The sequence below is a fragment of the Cyanistes caeruleus genome, chromosome 34 (genome assembly GCF_971803275.1).
Source record: "Cyanistes caeruleus chromosome 34, bCyaCae1.hap1.1, whole genome shotgun sequence".
NCBI lineage: Eukaryota > Metazoa > Chordata > Aves > Passeriformes > Paridae > Cyanistes > Cyanistes caeruleus.
The window spans coordinates 597,982-614,974 of NC_141735.1; the positions used below are offsets into that span (position 1 = coordinate 597,982).

General features: G+C 60.0%; 3 protein-coding genes across 5 annotated transcripts in view; 2 read left to right on the forward strand and 1 right to left on the reverse strand.

The window, feature by feature from the left end:
- Positions 1–158: 158 nt before the first annotated feature.
- CCNQ (cyclin Q) lies at positions 159–5,398 on the reverse strand. Of its 2 annotated transcripts, XM_086871039.1 has the most exons (5): positions 5,161–5,397; positions 4,259–4,442; positions 2,521–2,653; positions 1,274–1,486; positions 159–526 (listed from the first exon to the last, which is right to left on the reverse strand). In XM_086871039.1, the coding sequence occupies exons 1-5, from the start codon at positions 5,261–5,263 to the stop codon at positions 179–181; spliced, it is 981 nt and encodes a 326-aa protein (XP_086727165.1). In that variant the 5' UTR covers positions 5,264–5,397; the 3' UTR covers positions 159–178. The 2 variants fall into 2 exon arrangements, with proteins under 2 accessions (XP_086727165.1, XP_086727166.1); XM_086871040.1 differs by lacking the exon at positions 1,274–1,486 and having other exon boundaries at positions 5,161–5,398.
- Positions 5,399–5,572: 174 nt separating this feature from the next.
- Positions 5,573–12,496, forward strand: HAUS7 (HAUS augmin like complex subunit 7). 2 transcript variants are annotated; one of them, XM_086871041.1, is made up of 11 exons: positions 5,577–5,641; positions 6,097–6,212; positions 6,817–6,875; positions 7,456–7,517; positions 8,005–8,090; positions 8,178–8,306; positions 8,412–8,481; positions 8,881–9,075; positions 9,456–9,531; positions 10,638–10,697; positions 11,778–12,496. In XM_086871041.1, the coding sequence occupies exons 1-10, from the start codon at positions 5,594–5,596 to the stop codon at positions 10,685–10,687; spliced, it is 891 nt and encodes a 296-aa protein (XP_086727167.1). In that variant the 5' UTR covers positions 5,577–5,593; the 3' UTR covers positions 10,688–10,697; positions 11,778–12,496. The 2 variants fall into 2 exon arrangements, with proteins under 2 accessions (XP_086727168.1, XP_086727167.1); XM_086871042.1 differs by lacking the exon at positions 11,778–12,496 and having other exon boundaries at positions 5,573–5,641; positions 10,638–11,280.
- Positions 12,497–14,657: 2,161 nt separating this feature from the next.
- The window catches only part of FLNA (filamin A), a 69,930-nt gene continuing 67,594 nt past the window's right edge, over positions 14,658–16,993 (forward strand). The window contains exon 1 of the mRNA XM_086870967.1: positions 14,658–15,484. The gene's annotated coding sequence lies outside the window, so the exon portion shown is untranslated. The remainder of the gene's footprint in view (positions 15,485–16,993) is intronic.

Genomic DNA, 16,993 nt, shown 5'->3' on the forward strand with positions numbered 1-16,993 from the left:
AATTTGAGGGGGGGGCGTTTTGTCCGTGGGGGTTTTATTTTGGGGTGGGGGGGTCCTGTCTGGTTTTGGGGGTTTTTGGGGGGGGGGGCTCCTCAGTTTATGGGGGGGGGGGGTATGTTTTTTTTGGGGAGGGGTCCCGGGGATTTTTTTCCAGACCTGGGGAGGGGGGAGGGACCCTTCAGTTTATTTTGGGTGGGGGGGCGTCAATAAAAACCCCCTTGGGGGATTTTTTTTTTGTTGGGGGGGGGGTCTCGTCCGTCTGTTTTTGTTTCCTTTTTTTTTGGGGAGGGGTCTCAGGGTCTGCCGGGGGGGGGTCTCTCTGTGGGGGGGGGGGGCTGCGTTTTTCCGGCCCTTTTGGATGGGGGTGGGGGTGGGGGAGGGGCCGCGGGGGGTGGTGGGGGAGGGGGGGTGGGGGAGGGGCGGGGGTCGCGCCCCCCTCCCCCACCTGGGTGTCGAGGCTGTAGAGCCCCAAAAGGTCCCGCACGATTCCCTCCAGCGCCGAAGGGGTTAACCCCGGGCTCAGCACCTGGGGGGGGGTCCCAGGTCAAAATCCCGCCCCCCCCCGAGACCCCTCCCCCCCCCAAAAAAAATCCCGGCCCGCTTCCCCCCCCCCTCCCCCCCCCAAAATTCTGGGATCGCCAGAAAATCCCCACAGACCCCACCCCAAAATCCCCCCCAGGACCCCCAAAATCCCCCCCAGGACCCCCAAAATTCCCCAAAATCCCCCCAAGGACCCCCAAAATCCCCCCCCAGGACCCCCCAAAAATCCCCAAATTCCCCCCCCCAGGACCCCCCAAAATCCCTCTCAAATCCTCCCCAGGACCCCTCCCCAATCCCCCCCTCACCTGCCACCACCTGGGGGGGTCCCAGATCCCCTAAACCCCCCCCAAATCCCCCCCAAATCCCCCCCAAACCCCCCAGGATCCCTCCCCAGTTCCCCCCTCACCTGCCACCACCTGGGGGGGGTCCCAGATCCCCCCAAATCCCCCCAAATCCCCCCAGGACCCCTCCCCAAACCCCCCAGGACCCCTCCCCAATCCCCCCCTCACCTGCCACCACCTGGGGGGGTCCCAGATCCCCTAAACCCCCCCTAAATCCCCCCCAAATCCCCCCCAAACCCCCCAGGACCCCTCCCCAATTCCCCCCTCACCTGCCACCACCTGGGGGGGTCCCAGATCCCCTAAACCCCCCCCAAATCCCCCCCAAATCCCCCCCAAACCCCCCAGGACCCCCCCCCAAACCCCCCAGGACCCCTCCCCAGTGTCCCCCTCACCTGCCACCACCTGGGGGGGGTCCCTGGGGGCGCCCCCCGCCCGCACAGCTCCAGCCCCAGGTGCAGCGCGGCCGCCGCCAGGTGAGGGGGGGGGTAGCGAAGGCCCAACCCCCCCGCGGCCCCGTCCCGGAGCAGAGCCCAGGAGACCCCCGGGACCCTCCCCCAGGGACCCCCGGCCCAGCGGCCCAGGGCCAGCAGGTACTGCAGCAGGTACTGGGGAGAGAGAGCCCCGAAACGGGCCCGAAATAGCCCAAAATGCGCCCAAAATGCGCCCAAAATGCGCCCAAAATGCACCCAAAATGCGCCCAAAATGCACCCAAAATGCGCCCAAAATGCACCCAAAAATCCCCCCAAAATAGCCCAAAATGGACCCCAAAATGCACCCAAAAATCCCCCCAAAATAGCCCAAAATGCACCCAAAAATCCCCCCCGAAATAGCCCAAAATGGACCCAAAATGCACCCAAAAATCCCCCCAAAATGGACCCAAAATAGCCCAAAATGCACCCAAAATGCACCCAAAATAGCCCAAAATGGACCCAAAAATCCCACCCAAAATGGATCCAAAATAGCCCAAAATGCACCCAAAATAGCCCAAAATGGACCCAAAATATCCCCTCCAAAATCCCAAAAAACCCTCCCAAAATCCCCCAAAATCCCCCCCAAATATTCCCAAAATCCCCCCAAAACCCCCCAAAAATTCCCCCAAATATTCCCAAAATTCCCCCCCAAAATCCCCCAAATTATCCCCAAAAATCCCCCCCAAAATATTCCAAGATTTGGATTTTTTGGGGGGGGGATCGGGTGGGATTTTGGGGAAATTCGGGGAATTTTTGGGGTTATTTTGGCTCCAAAAATTCCGGTTTTTTTTTGGGGTGCCCGGGGGGGGTCCAGGGTAATCTGGGGAGGGGTCTCACCTTGTGGGGGTGGGACAGGAGCCCCCAAAAATTCCAATATTTGGGATTTTTTTGGGATGGAGTTGGATTTTTGGGCATTTTTTGGGGTTATTTTGGCTCCAAAAATTCCGGGTTTTTTTTGGGGTGCCCGGGGGGGGGTCCGGGGTAATTTGGGGAGGGGTCTCACCTTGTGGGGGTGGGACAGGGACCCCCAAAAATTCCGGGAATGCCGGGTCGGGTGGGATTTAGGGTCGATTTTGGGGGATTTTTGGGGTTATTTTGGCTTCAAAAATTCCGGGTTTTTTTTGGGGTGCCCGGGGGGGGGTCCGGGGTAATTTGGGGAGGGGTCTCACCTTGTGGGGGTGGGCGAGGGGCAGCCGGAAGCGCAGCACCCGCAGCAGCAGCAGCTCACACTGCAGGAGGCTGTCCCGGAGCCCCCAAAAATTCCCGTCCAGGGCTGGGGGGGGGGTCCCGGGCTGGAGACACCTGGGGGGGCACAAAGGGGATTTTGGGGGGTCCTGGGGGGATTTTGGGGGTCCTGGAGGGATTTTGAGGGGTCCTGGGGGGCACAAAGGGGATTTTGGGGGGTCCTGAGAGGATTTTGGGGGGTCCTGGAGGGATTTTAAGGGGTCCTGGGGGGCACAAAGGGGATTTTGGGGGGTCCTGGGGGGGCAAAAAGGGGATTTTGGGGGTCCTGGAGGGATTTTGGGGGGTCCTGGAGGGATTTTGGGGGGTCCTGGGGGGATTTTGGGGGTCCTGGAGGGATTCTGGGGGGTCCTGGGGGGGCACAAAGGGGATTTTGGGGGGTCCTGGGGAGCAAAAAGGGGATTTTGGGGGTCCTTGAGGGATTTTGGGGGGTCCTGGAGGGATTTTGGGGGGTCCTGGGGGGATTTTGGGGGTCCTGGAGGGATTTTGAGGGGTCCTGGGGGGCAAAAAGGGGATTTTGGGGGTCCTGGAGGGATTCTGGGGGGTCCTGGGGAGCAAAAAGGGGATTTTGGGGGGTCCTGGGGGGGCAAAAAGGGGATTTTGGGGGGTCCTGGGGGGGCAAAAAGGGGATTTTGGGGGGTCCTGGGGGGGCAAAAAGGGGATTTTGGGGGGTCCTGGGGGGGCAAAAAGGGGATTTTGGGGGTCCTGGAGGGATTTTGAGGGGTCCTGGGGGGCACAAAGGGGATTTTGGGGGGTCCTGGGGAGCAAAAAGGGGATTTTGGGGGGTCCTGGGGGGGCAAAAAGGGGATTTTGGGGGGTCCTGGGGGGGCAAAAAGGGGATTTTGGGGGTCCTGGAGGGATTTTGGGGGGTCCTGGGGGGATTTTGGGGGTCCTGGAGGGATTTTGAGGGGTCCTGGGGGGCAAAAAGGGGATTTTGGGGGTCCTGGGGGGGCAAAAAGGGGATTTTGGGGGGTCCTGGAGGGGCCAAAAAGGGGATTTTGGGGGTCCTGGAGGGATTTTGGGGGTCCTGGGGGAGCAAAAAGGGGATTTTGGGGGTCCTGGAGGGATTTTGGGGGGTCCTGGGGGGATTTTGGGGGGTCCTGGGGGGGTAAAAAGGGGATTTTGGGGGTCCTGGGGTGATTTTCCAGGATTTTGAGGGGTTTTTGGGGTTACCTTTGGGGTTCCCTGAGATGATTTGGGGTTCCCTGAGATGATTTGGGGTTACCTGTGGGGTTTTCTCTCACCTGAGGCTGACGTTGAGGTGATTTTGGGGTTCCCTTTGGGGAATTTGGGGTTACCTGAGGTGATTTGGGGTCACCTGTGGGTCTCAGTCTCACCTGAGGCTGACATTGAGGGGTTTTCTGGCTCACCTGAGATGATTCTGTCTCACCTGTGGGTCTCAGTCTCACCTGAGGCTGACGTTGAGGGGATTTGGGGTTACCTGAGGTGATTCTGTCTCACCTGTGGGTCTCAGTCTCACCTGAGGCTGACATTGAGGGGATTTTGGGGTTCCCTTTGGGGGATTTGGGGTTACCTGAGGTGATTTTGGGTCACCTGTGGATCTCAGTCTCACCTGAGGCTGACATTGAGGGGTTTTCTGGCTCACCTGAGATGATTTTGGGTTCCCTGAGGTGATTTGGGGTCACCTGTGGGTCTCAGTCTCACCTGAGGCTGACGTTGAGGACGTCTCGGGCTCTCCGGGGCGTGCCCTGGGCCTTGGCGGCCACGAAGAGCGCGGCGGTGGCCACCAGGTACCGATCGTGAGGAGCCGCCGGCGCCGCCGCCGCGAAGGCGTGGAAAGAACCGCAGGCGGTGGCCAGGGCAGCCGAGCCCAAGCCCAGCTTCACACCTGGGGACACACGGGGACACCTGGGGACACCTGGGGACACCTGGGGACACACCTGGGACACACAGGGACACCTGGGACACACCTGGGGACACCTGGGGTACCTGAGTCACACCTGGGACACACAGGGACACACTGGGGGTACCTGAGTCACACCTGGGGACACACGGGGACACCTGGGACACACCTGGGGACACCTGGGGACACCTGGGGACACACCTGGGGACACACAGGGACACCTGGGGACACCTGGGGACACACGGGGACACCTGAGTCACACCTGGGGACACACCTGGGGACACCTGGGAACACCTGGGGACACCTGGGGACCCACAGGGACACCTGGGGACACACCTGGGGACACCTGGGTTACACGGGGACACCTGGGGACACACCTGGGAACACCTGGGGACACCTGGGGACACACGGGGACACACCTGTCACACCTGGGACACACGGGGACACACCTGGGACAGCTGGGGACACACCTGGGGTATCTGAGTCACACCTGGGGACAGCTGGGGACACACCTGGACACACCTGTGTCACGTGGGGACTCCTGAATGGCGTCTCTGTCACACCTGGGGGCTGTCACTGCTCCGAGCCCACCCCTGCTGTGCTCCCCATGACGTCACGCTGACATCACGGAGCGCAGCTCCAGAACAACCCCGCAGTGACGTCACTATGACGTCATGTCCCACCTCTCTCCCCCCCCCCTTACCCGCCTCCATGATGAACCGCGCGATTCGGAACCGCGCCCGAGCTTCGGCCCCGCCGGGCTCGGGGGGCGCTCGTGACGTCACAGCGCGTGCCGGTGACGCCATGGCGAGGCCGCCGTGACGTCACGGATGCCGCCGCCGTGACGTCACGGGCGGCGTGGGCCGCGCGCGCGGAGCCGGAGGCGGCGGCGGCCGCGGAGCGACGAGAACTTCCGGGTCACGTGGGCGCGGCGCCCGCTTCGATTGGCTGAGAGAGGAGGGGCGGGGATTAACGCGCCACCACCTCCCTCTGAGGGCGAAAATCCTCCCTGATTGGTCGAGGTCCCCGGGGCGCCGTCAAATAACAGCGAGAGATTCAGCGGAGGGACAGGAAGCACAGCCAATCAAAGAGAGGGGCGGGAAAGCGGCGGCCAATCAACGCCGAGCGCGGGAAAAATGGCGGCGGCCGAGGCGGTGGCGGCGGCGACTCTGGAGCGGCTGGAGGTGGGGGGGGGCGGCCCTGAGGGGGTCCCGGTACCGGGGGGGGTCCCGGAACCTCCTGGGGGGGGCTCAGAAGGAGCCGTGACCCTCCCCGGGGTTCCTGCGGGTCTCCCCCCGTCCCGTCCCCCCTCAGGCCCTGCCGTGCCCCCCCCCCCCATTCCCCGGTGTCCCCTGAGGGTCCCTCATGTCCCCTCCCCCCCCCCCTCAGAATCGGTGTCACCCCGCGGGGGGTCCCTGGCAGGGCCCCTCCCCCTCAGTGTGGGACCCTCCCACTGCCCCGCCCCCCCAAATCTGCCCCTCATTGGCTCCCCCAAATTTTGTGACCCCCCCCCCCCCAGAATTTTTAACCCGCCCCCCTTTTTCCAAACCCTCAGAATTTTTTGCCCCCTCAGGTTTTTTTTACCCCCCATTTTTGCCCCCCCCCGGGGTTTGTGACCCCCCCTCGTTGCCCCCCCCAGGCCCTGTCGTGCCCCCCGGTTTTGGGGGGCTCCCCCCGCGCCCCCCCCGAGGCGCTGGAGCTGCTTTGCCGCCCCTCGGAGCCGCGCCGGGCCCTGCTGTGCTGGATCTGCAGCAGGTACGGCCCCAAATGGGGCTGGGGGCACCCAAAATGGGGCTGGGGGCTCCAAAATGGGGCTGGGGGCACCCAAAATGGGGCTGGGGGCTCCTGAAATGGGGCTGGGGGCTCCAAAATGGGGCTGGGGGGCTCCAAAATGGGGCTGGGGGCTCCTGAAATGGGGCTGGGGGCTCCAAAATGGGTCTGGGGGGGTCCTGAAATGGGGCTGGGGGCTCCAAAATGGGGCTGGGGGCTCCTGAAATGGGTCTGGGGGCTCCAAAATGGGTCTGGGGGGGTCCCAAATGGGGCTGGGGGGTCCCAAATGGGGCTGGGGGCTCCAAAATGGGGCTGGGGGCTCCAAAATGGGGCTGGGGGCACCCAAAATGGGACTGGGGGCTCCAAAATGGGGCTGGGGGCTCCTGAAATGGGTCTGGGGGGTCCAAAATGGGGCTGGGGGCTCCAAAATGGGACTGGGGGGGTCCCAAATGGGTCTGGGGGGTCCAAAATGGGGCTGGGGGGTCGAGCAAGGGGTTTGGAATTGGGGGGGGTCTGAAAGGGGGAGTTTGGAATTTGGGGGGGGGGTCCTGGGGGTTCCCCAATAACCCCAGACCCCTCCCCCCACCAGGATTCACCCCCCCCTCACCGCCCACCTGGAGTCGCTCCCCGAGGAGGCTCAAATGAGGGGTGAGCCCCCCAAAAAAACCAAAATCCCCCCAGAAAACCCCAAAATCCCCCCAAAAAACCCCAAAATCCCCCCCAAAAACCCCAAATCCCCCCCAAAAAACCCAAATCCCCCCCAAAAAACCCAAAATCCCCCCAGAAAGCCCCAAAATCCCCCCAAAAAACCCCAAAATCCCAAAAAAAGACCCCAAAATCACCCCAAAAAAACCCAAAATCCCCCCAAAAAACCCCAAAATCCCCCCCAAAAAACCCCAAATCCCCCCCAAAAACCCCAAATTCCCCCAAAAACCCCAAATCCCTCCAAAAAAACCCCAAAATCCCCCCAAAAAACCCCCAAATCCCCAAAAAAGACCCCAAAATCCCCCCAAAAAACCTTAAAATCCCCTCAAAAAAAACCCAAATCCCCCCCAAAAAACCCCAAATCTCCCCAAAAAACCCCCAAATCCCCCCAAAAACCCCAAAATCCCCCCAAAAAACCCCAAATCCCCCCCAAAAACCCCAAAATCCCCCCTAAACAAACCCCAAAGCCCCAAGCCCCCTCCCCAAATCCCCTCCCAGTTTAACCAGTACCCCCCCAACCCAGAACTGGCCAATCTGGGAGCGAAGCTGATGCTGTGTGGGGCCGACGACCTCGCCCTGGTGGAGGTCAGGGGGTCCTGGGGGGGCTTTTGGGGGATTTTTGGGGGTCTCTGGGGTCTTTTGGGGTGGAGGAGGAAAAGTTGGGGGGGGGATTTGAGGATTTTTTGGGGGAATTTCGGGATTTTTGGGGGTTTTTATTTGTTTTTGTGGGGTGGGTGGGAGGTGTGGAGGAGGAAAATTTGGGGATTTTTGGGGGGAATTTTTGGATTTTGGGGGTTTTGAGGAGGTTGGGAAAGTCCAGGGAGAGAAAATTGAGGAAATTTCAGGGGTCCCAGGGGGATTTTTTGGGATTTGGGGAGGATTTTTGGGGTCTGGGGAGGATTTTCGGGTTGAATTTCAGGGTTCCCTGATGGATTTTGGGGTCTGGGGGAGGATTTTGGGGTCTGGGGGGGATTTTTTGGGTCTGGGGGAGGATTCTGGGGGTCTGGGAAGGATTTTTGGGCTGAATTTCGGGGTTCCCTGATGGATTTTGGGTCTGGGGTCTCCCTTTCAGGGCACAGCCCCCCCCGAGCAGCAGCTCCAATTCCTCCAGGACCTTCTGGACGCTGCCCCCCCCCTCGAGACCCCCCCCCAACCCAGGTTTAGACCCCCCCCAATTCCTTCCTGACACCCCCAGCCCCAAAAACCCCCCAAAAACCCCCCAAAAATCCCATCCCCCCCCCCCAGAAAAGGACCCCCCAAAACCACCCCGTTCCTGCTGGAGCTGCTGGAGACCCCCGAGGGGGAGGCGGCCCTGAGACCCCCCCAACCCCCCCCAATTCCTGTGGAGACCTCGGAGACCCCCCCCAGACCCAGGTGGGTTTTGGGGACCTCCCCCCTCCCCCCACTCGGGCTCCCCCCACCACAAAAATCCCCCCCTGACCCCCCCCCCTTTTTTTTTTCCCCTCCCCCCCTCCTCAGGAGACCCCTCCCCGAATTGGAGGCGGAATTGGGGGGGGTCCGGCGGGGCCTGGAGGAGCTGCAGGCCAAGGTGGGGCTGGGGGCTTTTGGGGGGGATTTTGGGGGTCCCTGGGTGCTGTGGGGGGGATTTGGGGTCATCTGGAGGGGTTTTGGGGCTTTTGGGGGGAGATTTTGGGGGTCCCTGAGGATCCCAGGGGGATTTGAGGGATTTTGGGGGGGGTCTTTAGGGTTTTGGGGAGGATTTTGGGGGTCTCTGGGTCCTTTTTGGGAGGTTTTGGGGAAGATTTTGGGGGTTTTGGGGTCAATCTGGGAGGAATTTGGGGCATCCCTGGATCCCAATTTGGGGCTGGGGGCTTTTTTCTTTAGGGGAAGATTTTGGGGGGTCCCTGGGGAGGTTTGGGGGGAATTTTGGGGTTTTTTGGGGGGTTTCCCCCTCCCCAAATTCCCCCTTGTTCCTTTTATCCTTCAGTTATCAAATCTGGGGGGGTCCCCAACCCCCTCCCCCCCTAATTTGGGGGTCCTGGGGGGGGCTTTGACCTCATTGGCCGCGGATTTTGGGGTCTCGGAGCTCTGGGACCCCCCGGGACCCCCCAGGACCCCCCAAGTTCATCCCTGTGGCCCCCAGGCCCCCCCTGTGGGGAGGGGGCTGCGGGAGCTCGGCCAGGTGAGGGGGAGGGGATTTGGGGAGGGGGATTTTGGGGGAGTTTTGGGGGGCTTTGAGGGGTCTGGGGGGTTTTGGGGGGATTTTGGGGGGGTGGGTTTGGATTTGGGGGATTTTTGGAGGGAATTTGGGGAGGGGGCAGCTCGGTTTGGTGGGTTGGGAGGGATTTGGGGAGGGGTCTCAGCGGATTTGGGTTAATGGGGGGGATTTGGGGGTCCCAAACCCCTTTGGGGGGGTCCCAAACCCGTTTGGGGGGGTCCCAAGCCCTTTTTGGGGGGGGTCTCAGCTCCCTAAAAGGAATTTGGGGGTGGGGGAGGGGGTCTCACCCCATGGGGGGAGGGGCTGGGACCCCAAACTCCTCCCTCCCCCCTCCCCCTCCCCAGATTTTGGGGACCCTGACCCAGCTCGGGGCCGGCGCGGGGGAGGTGACGCGGCTGAGGGGGGTCACCGAGGTCATCGGTGAGTTTGGGGTGGGGGACCCCAAAATACCCCAAAAACTGCCCTGAAATACCCCAAAACTGCCCTGAAATACCCCAAAATACCCCAAAACTGCCCAAAAGTGCCCAAAAATACCCAAAAACTGCTTCAAAATACCCCAAAATACCCCAAAACTGCCCCAAACTGCCCCCAAAACCGCACCAAAAACCCCAAAACTGCCCCAAAATACCCAAAAATTGCCCCAAAATACCCCAAAAACTGCTTCAAAAACTGCCCCAAAACCCCCCAAAACTGCCCCAAAATACCCCAAAACTGCCCCAAAATACCCAAAAATACCCCAAAACTGCCCCAAAACTGCCCCAAAACACCCCAAAATACCCCAAATCTGCCCCAAAACTGCCCCAAAATACCCAAAACTGCCCCAAAATACCCCAAATCTGCCCCAAAATCCCCCAAAACTGCCCCAAACCCCTCCAATTTTGGTTTTTTTTTGGGATGGGATTTTGGGGGAATTTTTAGCAATTTTTGGAGCTTTGGGGGGGGAGGGGAGGGGATTTGGGATGGGGAATTTTTTTGGGGTGGGGGAGGAATTTTGGGGGGATTTCAGGGATTTTGGGGGGATTTTAGGGATTTTTTGGGGGGTTTTTAATGGGAATTTTGGGGGGATTTCAGGGATTTTGGGGGTTTTTAATGGGAATTTTTGGGGGTTTTTAATGGGAATTTTTGGGGGGATTTCAGGGATTTTGGGGGTTTTTAATGGGAATTTTTGGGGGTTTTTAATGGGAATTTTGGGGGGATTTTAGGGATTTTTTGGGGGGTTTTTAATGGGATTTTTTGGGGGTTTTTAATGGGAATTTTGGGGGGATTTTAGGGATTTTTTGGGGGGTTTTTAATGGGATTTTTTGGGGGTTTTTAATGGGAATTTTGGGGGGATTTCAGGGATTTTGGGGGGATTTTAGGGATTTTTTGGGGGGTTTTTAATGGGAATTTTGGGGGGATTTCAGGGATTTTTTTGGGATTGGGATCATTTTAAGGAGGGAATTTTTAGGATTGGGGTGAATTTTAGGATTTTGGGGGGGGGGGGGGGTCCCTTTTAACCCCAAAATTTCCCTTCCCCCCCCCTCCAGGACCCCAAATCCCCCCCCTCTCCCATCGCTTCCAGACCCCCCCGGACTGAACCATTCCTGGTAAGGGGGGGGGTTAATTCAAATAAATATTTTAATTAAAATCAACCCGATTTAGGATTAAAAATTTGGGATTTTCACAGCGGGAGGGGGGGGGGGGGGGAGGGGCTCCCTGGAGACCTCCCCAAATTCCTGGGATTTATTTTTGGGATGGAGGTGGGGGAGGGGAGGGTTGGTTGCGGGGGGGGTCCCGGTGCTTTTCGGGCCCTATAAGGGCAGCGGATCCCGTGTTTATCCCAAATCCGCCGTGACTCAGCCCGAATTCCAAAATCCCAAAATTCCAACCCCTTTGGGGGGGGTGGGGGTGGGGGGGGCGTGACGTCATCCCCCCCCCTTCCCCTCCCCCTCCCCCTCCTCCTCTTTATCCCAGCCAAAAAAATTCCAGGCGGGATGAGATCATCGGGATTGGGGCCGGGAAGGGATTTCGGGGGGAATTTGGGGGATTTTAGGGAAAAAAAATAAATTTGGGGGAGGGGTTGGTGGAATTTACCACCCCCCCCCCCCTCTGAAAAATTTGGGGAATCCTAAAAAAAAAAAAGAGAAAAATTTATAAAAATGGGAGAATGTTCCCAAAAATGAAATTCCATAAGGGAGGGGATTAATCCTGAATTAATTTTGGGAATCCTAAAACAAAAGAAAAAAAAGGGAGGGAAATCCTTAAATGGGATTGGGGGAGGGGGAATAATCCTAAAAAAAAATTGGGGAGGGGGAAATGAATCAAAAAAAAAAAATAAGAATAAAAAAAAAATAATCTGGAAAGGAGGGAAAATCCTGAAAAGGCAAAAAATGGCCCCAAAATGGCCCAAAAATGGCCTAAAGTGGCTCTAAAATGGTCCTGAAAGTCTCCAAAATGGCCCAAAATTGTCCCCAAATGGTTCCAAATTGTCCCCAAATGGCCCCAAATGTCCCAAATTGTCCCTAAAATGGCCCCAAAATGGTCCCAAATGTCCTCAAATGGCTCCAGGTGTGTCCCCAGGTGTGTTCCAAGTGTCCCCAGGTGTCCCCAGGTGTCCCCAGGTGTGTTCCAAGTGTCCCCAGGTGTCCCCAGGTGTCCCCAGGTGTGACCCCGGGGTCTCTTTGCAGGTGCAGCAGGACTCGGTGGCCTCAGGTGTGACAGGAGGGGACACCTGGGGGTGGAGGGGACACCTGGGGACACCTGGGACACACTTGGGGACATCTGGGGACACCTGGGTGTGTGTGACACACCTGGGGCCGGCCCTGTGGGTGTGACCCAAGACCTGGAGTTGTCCCAGGTGTCCCCAGGTGTGTCCCAGGTGTGTCCCAGGTGTCCCCAGGTGTGCCCCAGGTGTCTCTGAGCATGTCCCACCTGTCCCAGACACACCTGTCCAGGTGTGGGACACCTTCTGGGCCCAACGTGGCCATTCCAGGTGGCCCTGGGTGTGTCCCCGGGTGTGTCTCACCTGTCCTCAGGTGGCCCTGGGTGTGTCCCCAGGTGTCCCCAGGTGTGTCTCACCTGTCCTGGGCACACCTGTCCAGGTGTGGGACATTTTCGGGTCCGATGTGGCTGTTCCAGGTGTCCCCAGATGTCCCCAAGAGTCCCTGGGTGTGTCCCAGGTGTGTCTCACCTGTCCCCAGCTGTCCCCAGGTGTCCCCAGGAGTCCCTGGGTGTGTCCCTGGGTGTGTCCCAGGTGTCCCCAGGTGTCCCCAGGTGTGCCTGGGTGTGGCCCTGGGTGTGGCCCTGTGGGCGTGGCCCAGGTGTGGGCGTGGCCCTGAGGCTGCCCCAGGTGTGTCAGGTTCATTAACACCGTTAGCAGCGCTATAATTAAACCTCATTAACCAGCGGCTCGTTAGTGATTCCCTGTTGATGAGCCCCCGTTAATTAACGCCCTGATTAACCCCACAACTGCCCCCATTAATGAGCCCCCCCAATTAGCCCCATTAATGAGCTCCCCCGTTAATGAGCTCCATTAATTAGCCCCCCATTAATGAGCTCCCCAGTAATTAACCCCAGAATGACCCCTGTTAATTAGCCCCCAATTAACCCCATTAATGAGCTCCCCAGTAATTAACCTCATAACAAGCCCTGTTAATTAGCCCCCAATTAACCCCATTAATGAGCTCCCTGGTAATTAACCCCAGAACAAACCCCCCCAGCACTCCCCCGGTAATGACCTTTTCCTTAATTAACCCTGTAATTAACCCCCGGTAACGACCCTTTCCTTAATTAACCTGTAATTAACCCCTGGTAATGACCCTTTCCTTAATTAACCCTGTAATTAACCCCTGATAATGACCCTTTCCTTAATTAACCCTGTAATTAACCCTGTAATTAGCCCCATGACGGCCCCCCAGGAAGCCCCGATAACGACTCTTTCCTTAATTAACCCCGTAATTAACCCATAATTAGCGCTCCCGTTTCCTCCCCGTTATCGGGGCCCGGCCGGAGCTTCCGGAGCCGGAACTGGGGGGGGGGGGGGAGGGCTATAGAAACCCTATGGAAACCTATAGAACCCTATAGAAATCTATAGAACCCTATAGAAACCCCATGGAACCCTATAGAAACCCTATGGAACCCCATGGAACCCTATAGAAATCTATAGAACCCTATAGAAACCCCATAGAACCCTATAGCACCCTATAGAAACCCTATAGAAACCCTATAGAAACCCTATAGAAACCCTATAGAAACCCTATAGAAACCCCATGGAACCCTATAGAAACCCCATAGAACCCTATAGAAACCCCATAGAACCCTATAGAACCCTATAGAAACCCTATGGAACCCTATAGAAACCCCATGGAACCCTATAGAAACCCTATAGAACCCTATAGAAACCCCATGGAACCCTATAGAAACCCCATGGAACCCTATGGGACCCTATAGAAATCCATGGAACCCTATAGAAACGCTATAGAAACCCTATAGAACCCTATAGAAACCATATAGAAATCTATAGAACCCTATAGAAACTCTATAGAACTCTATAGAACCCTATAGAAACCCCATAGAACCCTATAGAAACCCTATAGAACCCTATAGAAACCCTATAGAAATCCATGGAACCCTATAGAACCCTATAGAAACCCCATGGAACCCTATAGAAACCCCATAGAACCTTATAGAAACCCTATAGAAACCCCATGGAACCCTATAGAAACCCCATGGAACCCCATAGAACCCCATAGAAACCCTATAGGAACCCTATGGATACCCATAGAGCCCTATAGAAACCCCATAGAAACCTATGGAACCCTATAGAACCCCTATAGAACCGCATGGAACCCTATGGAAACCCTATAGAAACCCATAGAGCCCCATAGAAACCCTATAGAACCCTATGGAACCCTATGGATACCCATAGAGCCCCATAGAACCCCATAGAACCCTATGGAACCCATAGAGCCCCATAGAAACCCTATGGAACCCTATGGAACCCCCACAGAGCCCCTATAGGACCCCGGGGGTCCCTCCAGGCCCTTCCTGCTGCCCCATGGCCCCCCCACCCTATAGAGCCCCTATAGAACCCCAAAGCCCCCCCCGGGGGGTCCCCAAAAACCCCCCCCAGACCCCTCCCCACCCCTAAACCCCCCAAAAATCACCCCCAAAGCTCCCTATAGACCCCCTATAGAACCCCCCAAATCCCCCCCAGACCCCCCCAAATCCCCCCCAGACCCCTCCCCACCCCAAAAATCACCCCAAAACCCCCCTAGAGACCCCCAAAACCCCCTATAGAACCCCTAGAGACCCCTTAGAGACCCCCCAAAACCCCCCTATAGGCCCCCCCAGACCCCCCAAATCCCCCCCAGACCCCCCCATGGGGTCTCCATGACCCCCCCGACCCCTCCCCACCCCCCGGGGCTCCCCAAATCCCCTCCCCCCCCTCATTTTATGGGGTCCCCATCGCCCCCCCCGCCCTCCCCCCCCCTCCCGCCCCCCCCGCGCCCCCCCCGGGGCGGGGCCGCCTCCGCTCGTTACCAATTAAGGCTCCGCGCGCGCCGCGCGAGCTCCCGGTACCGGCACCGCCACCGCGCGGGACCGCCGGGACCTTCCCGGCACCGCCGAACCCACCGAACCCCCCCGGTACCGGCACCGGGACCACCGAACCCACCCCCGGTACCGGCACCGCCACCGCGCGGGACCGCCGGGACCTTCCCGGGACCACCGAACCCACCCCCGGGACCACCGAACCCATCCCGGGACCGGCACCGGGACCACCGAACCCACCCCCGGTACCGGCACCGGGACCACCGAACCCACCCCCGGTACCGGCACCGGGACCACCGAACCCACCCCCGGTACCGGCACCGCCACCGCGCGGGACCGCCGGGACCTTCCCGGGACCACCGAACCCACCGAACCCCCCCGGTACCGGCACCGGGACCACCGAACCCCCCCCGGTACCGGCACCGCCACCGCGCGGGACCGCCGGGACCTTCCCGGGACCGCCGAACCCATCCCGGTACCGGCACCACCGAACCCATCCCTGGGACCGGCACCGGGACCACCGAACCCATCCCAGGACCACCGAACCCATCCCGGGACCGCTGAACCCATCCCCGGTACCAGCACCGGGACCGCCGAACGTCCCCCGGGACCGCCAGGACCACCGAACCCACCCCCGGTACCGGCACCGCCACCGCACGGGGCCACTGGGACCTTCCCGGGACCACCGAACCCCCCCCGGTACCGGCACCGGGACCACCGAACCCACCCCGGGACCCCCCCCGGTACCGGGACCCCTCCAGGACCACTGACAGCACCCCCGGGACCACCCGGACCCTCCCCGGGACCACCGGGACCGGACCCCGACTCACCCCAGGACCCCCAGGTGAGGATCCCCCCCCCCCCCCCGGGACCCCCGAACCCCCCTCCGGGGACCGACCCAGGACCCCCGAATCCCCCAGGACCCCCGAACCCCCGGGACCCCCGAACCCCCCAGGACCCCCAAACCCCCGGGACCCCCGACCCCGCTCCCCGGGAATGGGGCTGGGGACCCCCCTAAGGGGTGACCCCGTTTTTGGGGGTCTGGGGACCCCCCTGAGAGACCCCTGGGGGGGGGTTGGGGGTGGAGCCCCCTGAGTGGGACCGGGACCCCCGAATGGGGTTTGGGGACCCCTCTGAACGGGACCCCCCCCTTTTTGGGGGGTCTGAGGAGCCCGGAGCGGCCGGACACCCCTTTTTGGGGCGGGGGTCCCAATTTGGGGTCGGGGGGATCCTTCTGGAGGGGTCATCGGGGGTCTGGGGAGGGGGGAATGAGGCGAGGACCCCCCCCCCAATTTGGGAGGCGGGGGTCTCATTTTGGGGATGCTCAGGGGGGTCTCTCGTTACGGGAACCCCCCTTGATGGGGGTCCCTCATTATTGGGGTCTCTCATTTTTGGGGTCCCCCGTCCCTTTATCCCCCCCTATCGCGACCCCCCCCACTATCGCGATCCCCTCACCCCCCGCTGACCCCTCCCCACCGCTCCCCTCCCTCCCCGACCCTTCCCCATCTCCCCCCATCCCCTCCCCCTCCCCATTTCCCCCTCCCCATTTCCCATCTCCCCCTCCCCATCTCCCCCTCCCCATTTCCCATCTCCCCCTCCCCATCTCCCCCTCCCCATTTCCCATCTCCCCCTCCCCATTTCCCATTTCCCCTCCCCATTTCCTCTCCTCATTTCCCCTCCTCATTTCCCATCCCCATCTCCCCTCCCCATCTCCCTGACCCCTCCCCATTTCCCCTCCCCATTTCCCCTCCCCATTTCCCATTTCCCTTTCCCATTTCCCATCTCTATTTCCCATTTCCCTTTCCCATCCCCCTGACCCCTCCCCATTTCCCATTTCCCCTCCCCATTTCCCATCTCTATTTCCCATTTCCCTTTCCCATTCCTCTGACCCCTCCCCATTTCCCATCCCCACCCCCCCAACCCCTCCCCATCTCCCCTCCCTCTCATCTCTCCCCTGACCCCTCCCCATTTCCCATCTCCCCTCCCCATTTCCCCATTTCCCCACCCCCATCTCCCCTCCCCTGACCCCTCCCCACCTCCCCCAGCCCCTCCCCATCCCCATCTCCCCTCCCCATTCCCCATCTCCCCCACCTTCCGCAGCCCCTCCCCATCCCCATCTCCCCCAGCCCCTCCCCAATCCCCATCTCCCCTCCCCGCTGACCCCTCCCCATCTCCCGCTGACCCCTCCCCATCGCCCCCAGCCCGTCCCCATCCCCATCTCCCCCACCTTCCGCAGCCCCTCCCCAGGAGCCATGAGCCCCCAGCCCCTCCCCAATCCCCATCTCCCCTTCCCCTCCCCATCTCCCTTCCCCCGCTGACCCCTCCCCATCTCCTGCAGCCCCTCCCCATCGCC

What these genes read in the sequence shown, in the direction of transcription:
- CCNQ (XM_086871039.1), bottom strand. Translation starts at nt 5,263, where the DNA reads ATGGCGTCACCGGCACGCGCTGTGACGTCACGAGCGCCCCCCGAGCCC. An exon ending in CCCTCGCCCACCCCCACAAG is followed by an intron (nt 1,487 to 2,520) that starts GTGAGACCCCTC and finishes CTCTCTCCCCAG; the next exon opens with TACCTGCTGCAGTACCTGCT. An exon ending in CCCCCCCCAGGTGGTGGCAG is followed by an intron (nt 527 to 1,273) that starts GTGAGGGGGACA and finishes ACCCCCCCCCAG; the next exon opens with GTGCTGAGCCCGGGGTTAAC.
- HAUS7 (XM_086871042.1), top strand. Translation starts at nt 5,594, where the DNA reads ATGGCGGCGGCCGAGGCGGTGGCGGCGGCGACTCTGGAGCGGCTGGAG. An exon ending in TGGAGGAGCTGCAGGCCAAG is followed by an intron (nt 8,482 to 8,880) that starts GTGGGGCTGGGG and finishes TTTATCCTTCAG; the next exon opens with TTATCAAATCTGGGGGGGTC. An exon ending in GGCTGCGGGAGCTCGGCCAG is followed by an intron (nt 9,076 to 9,455) that starts GTGAGGGGGAGG and finishes CCCCCTCCCCAG; the next exon opens with ATTTTGGGGACCCTGACCCA.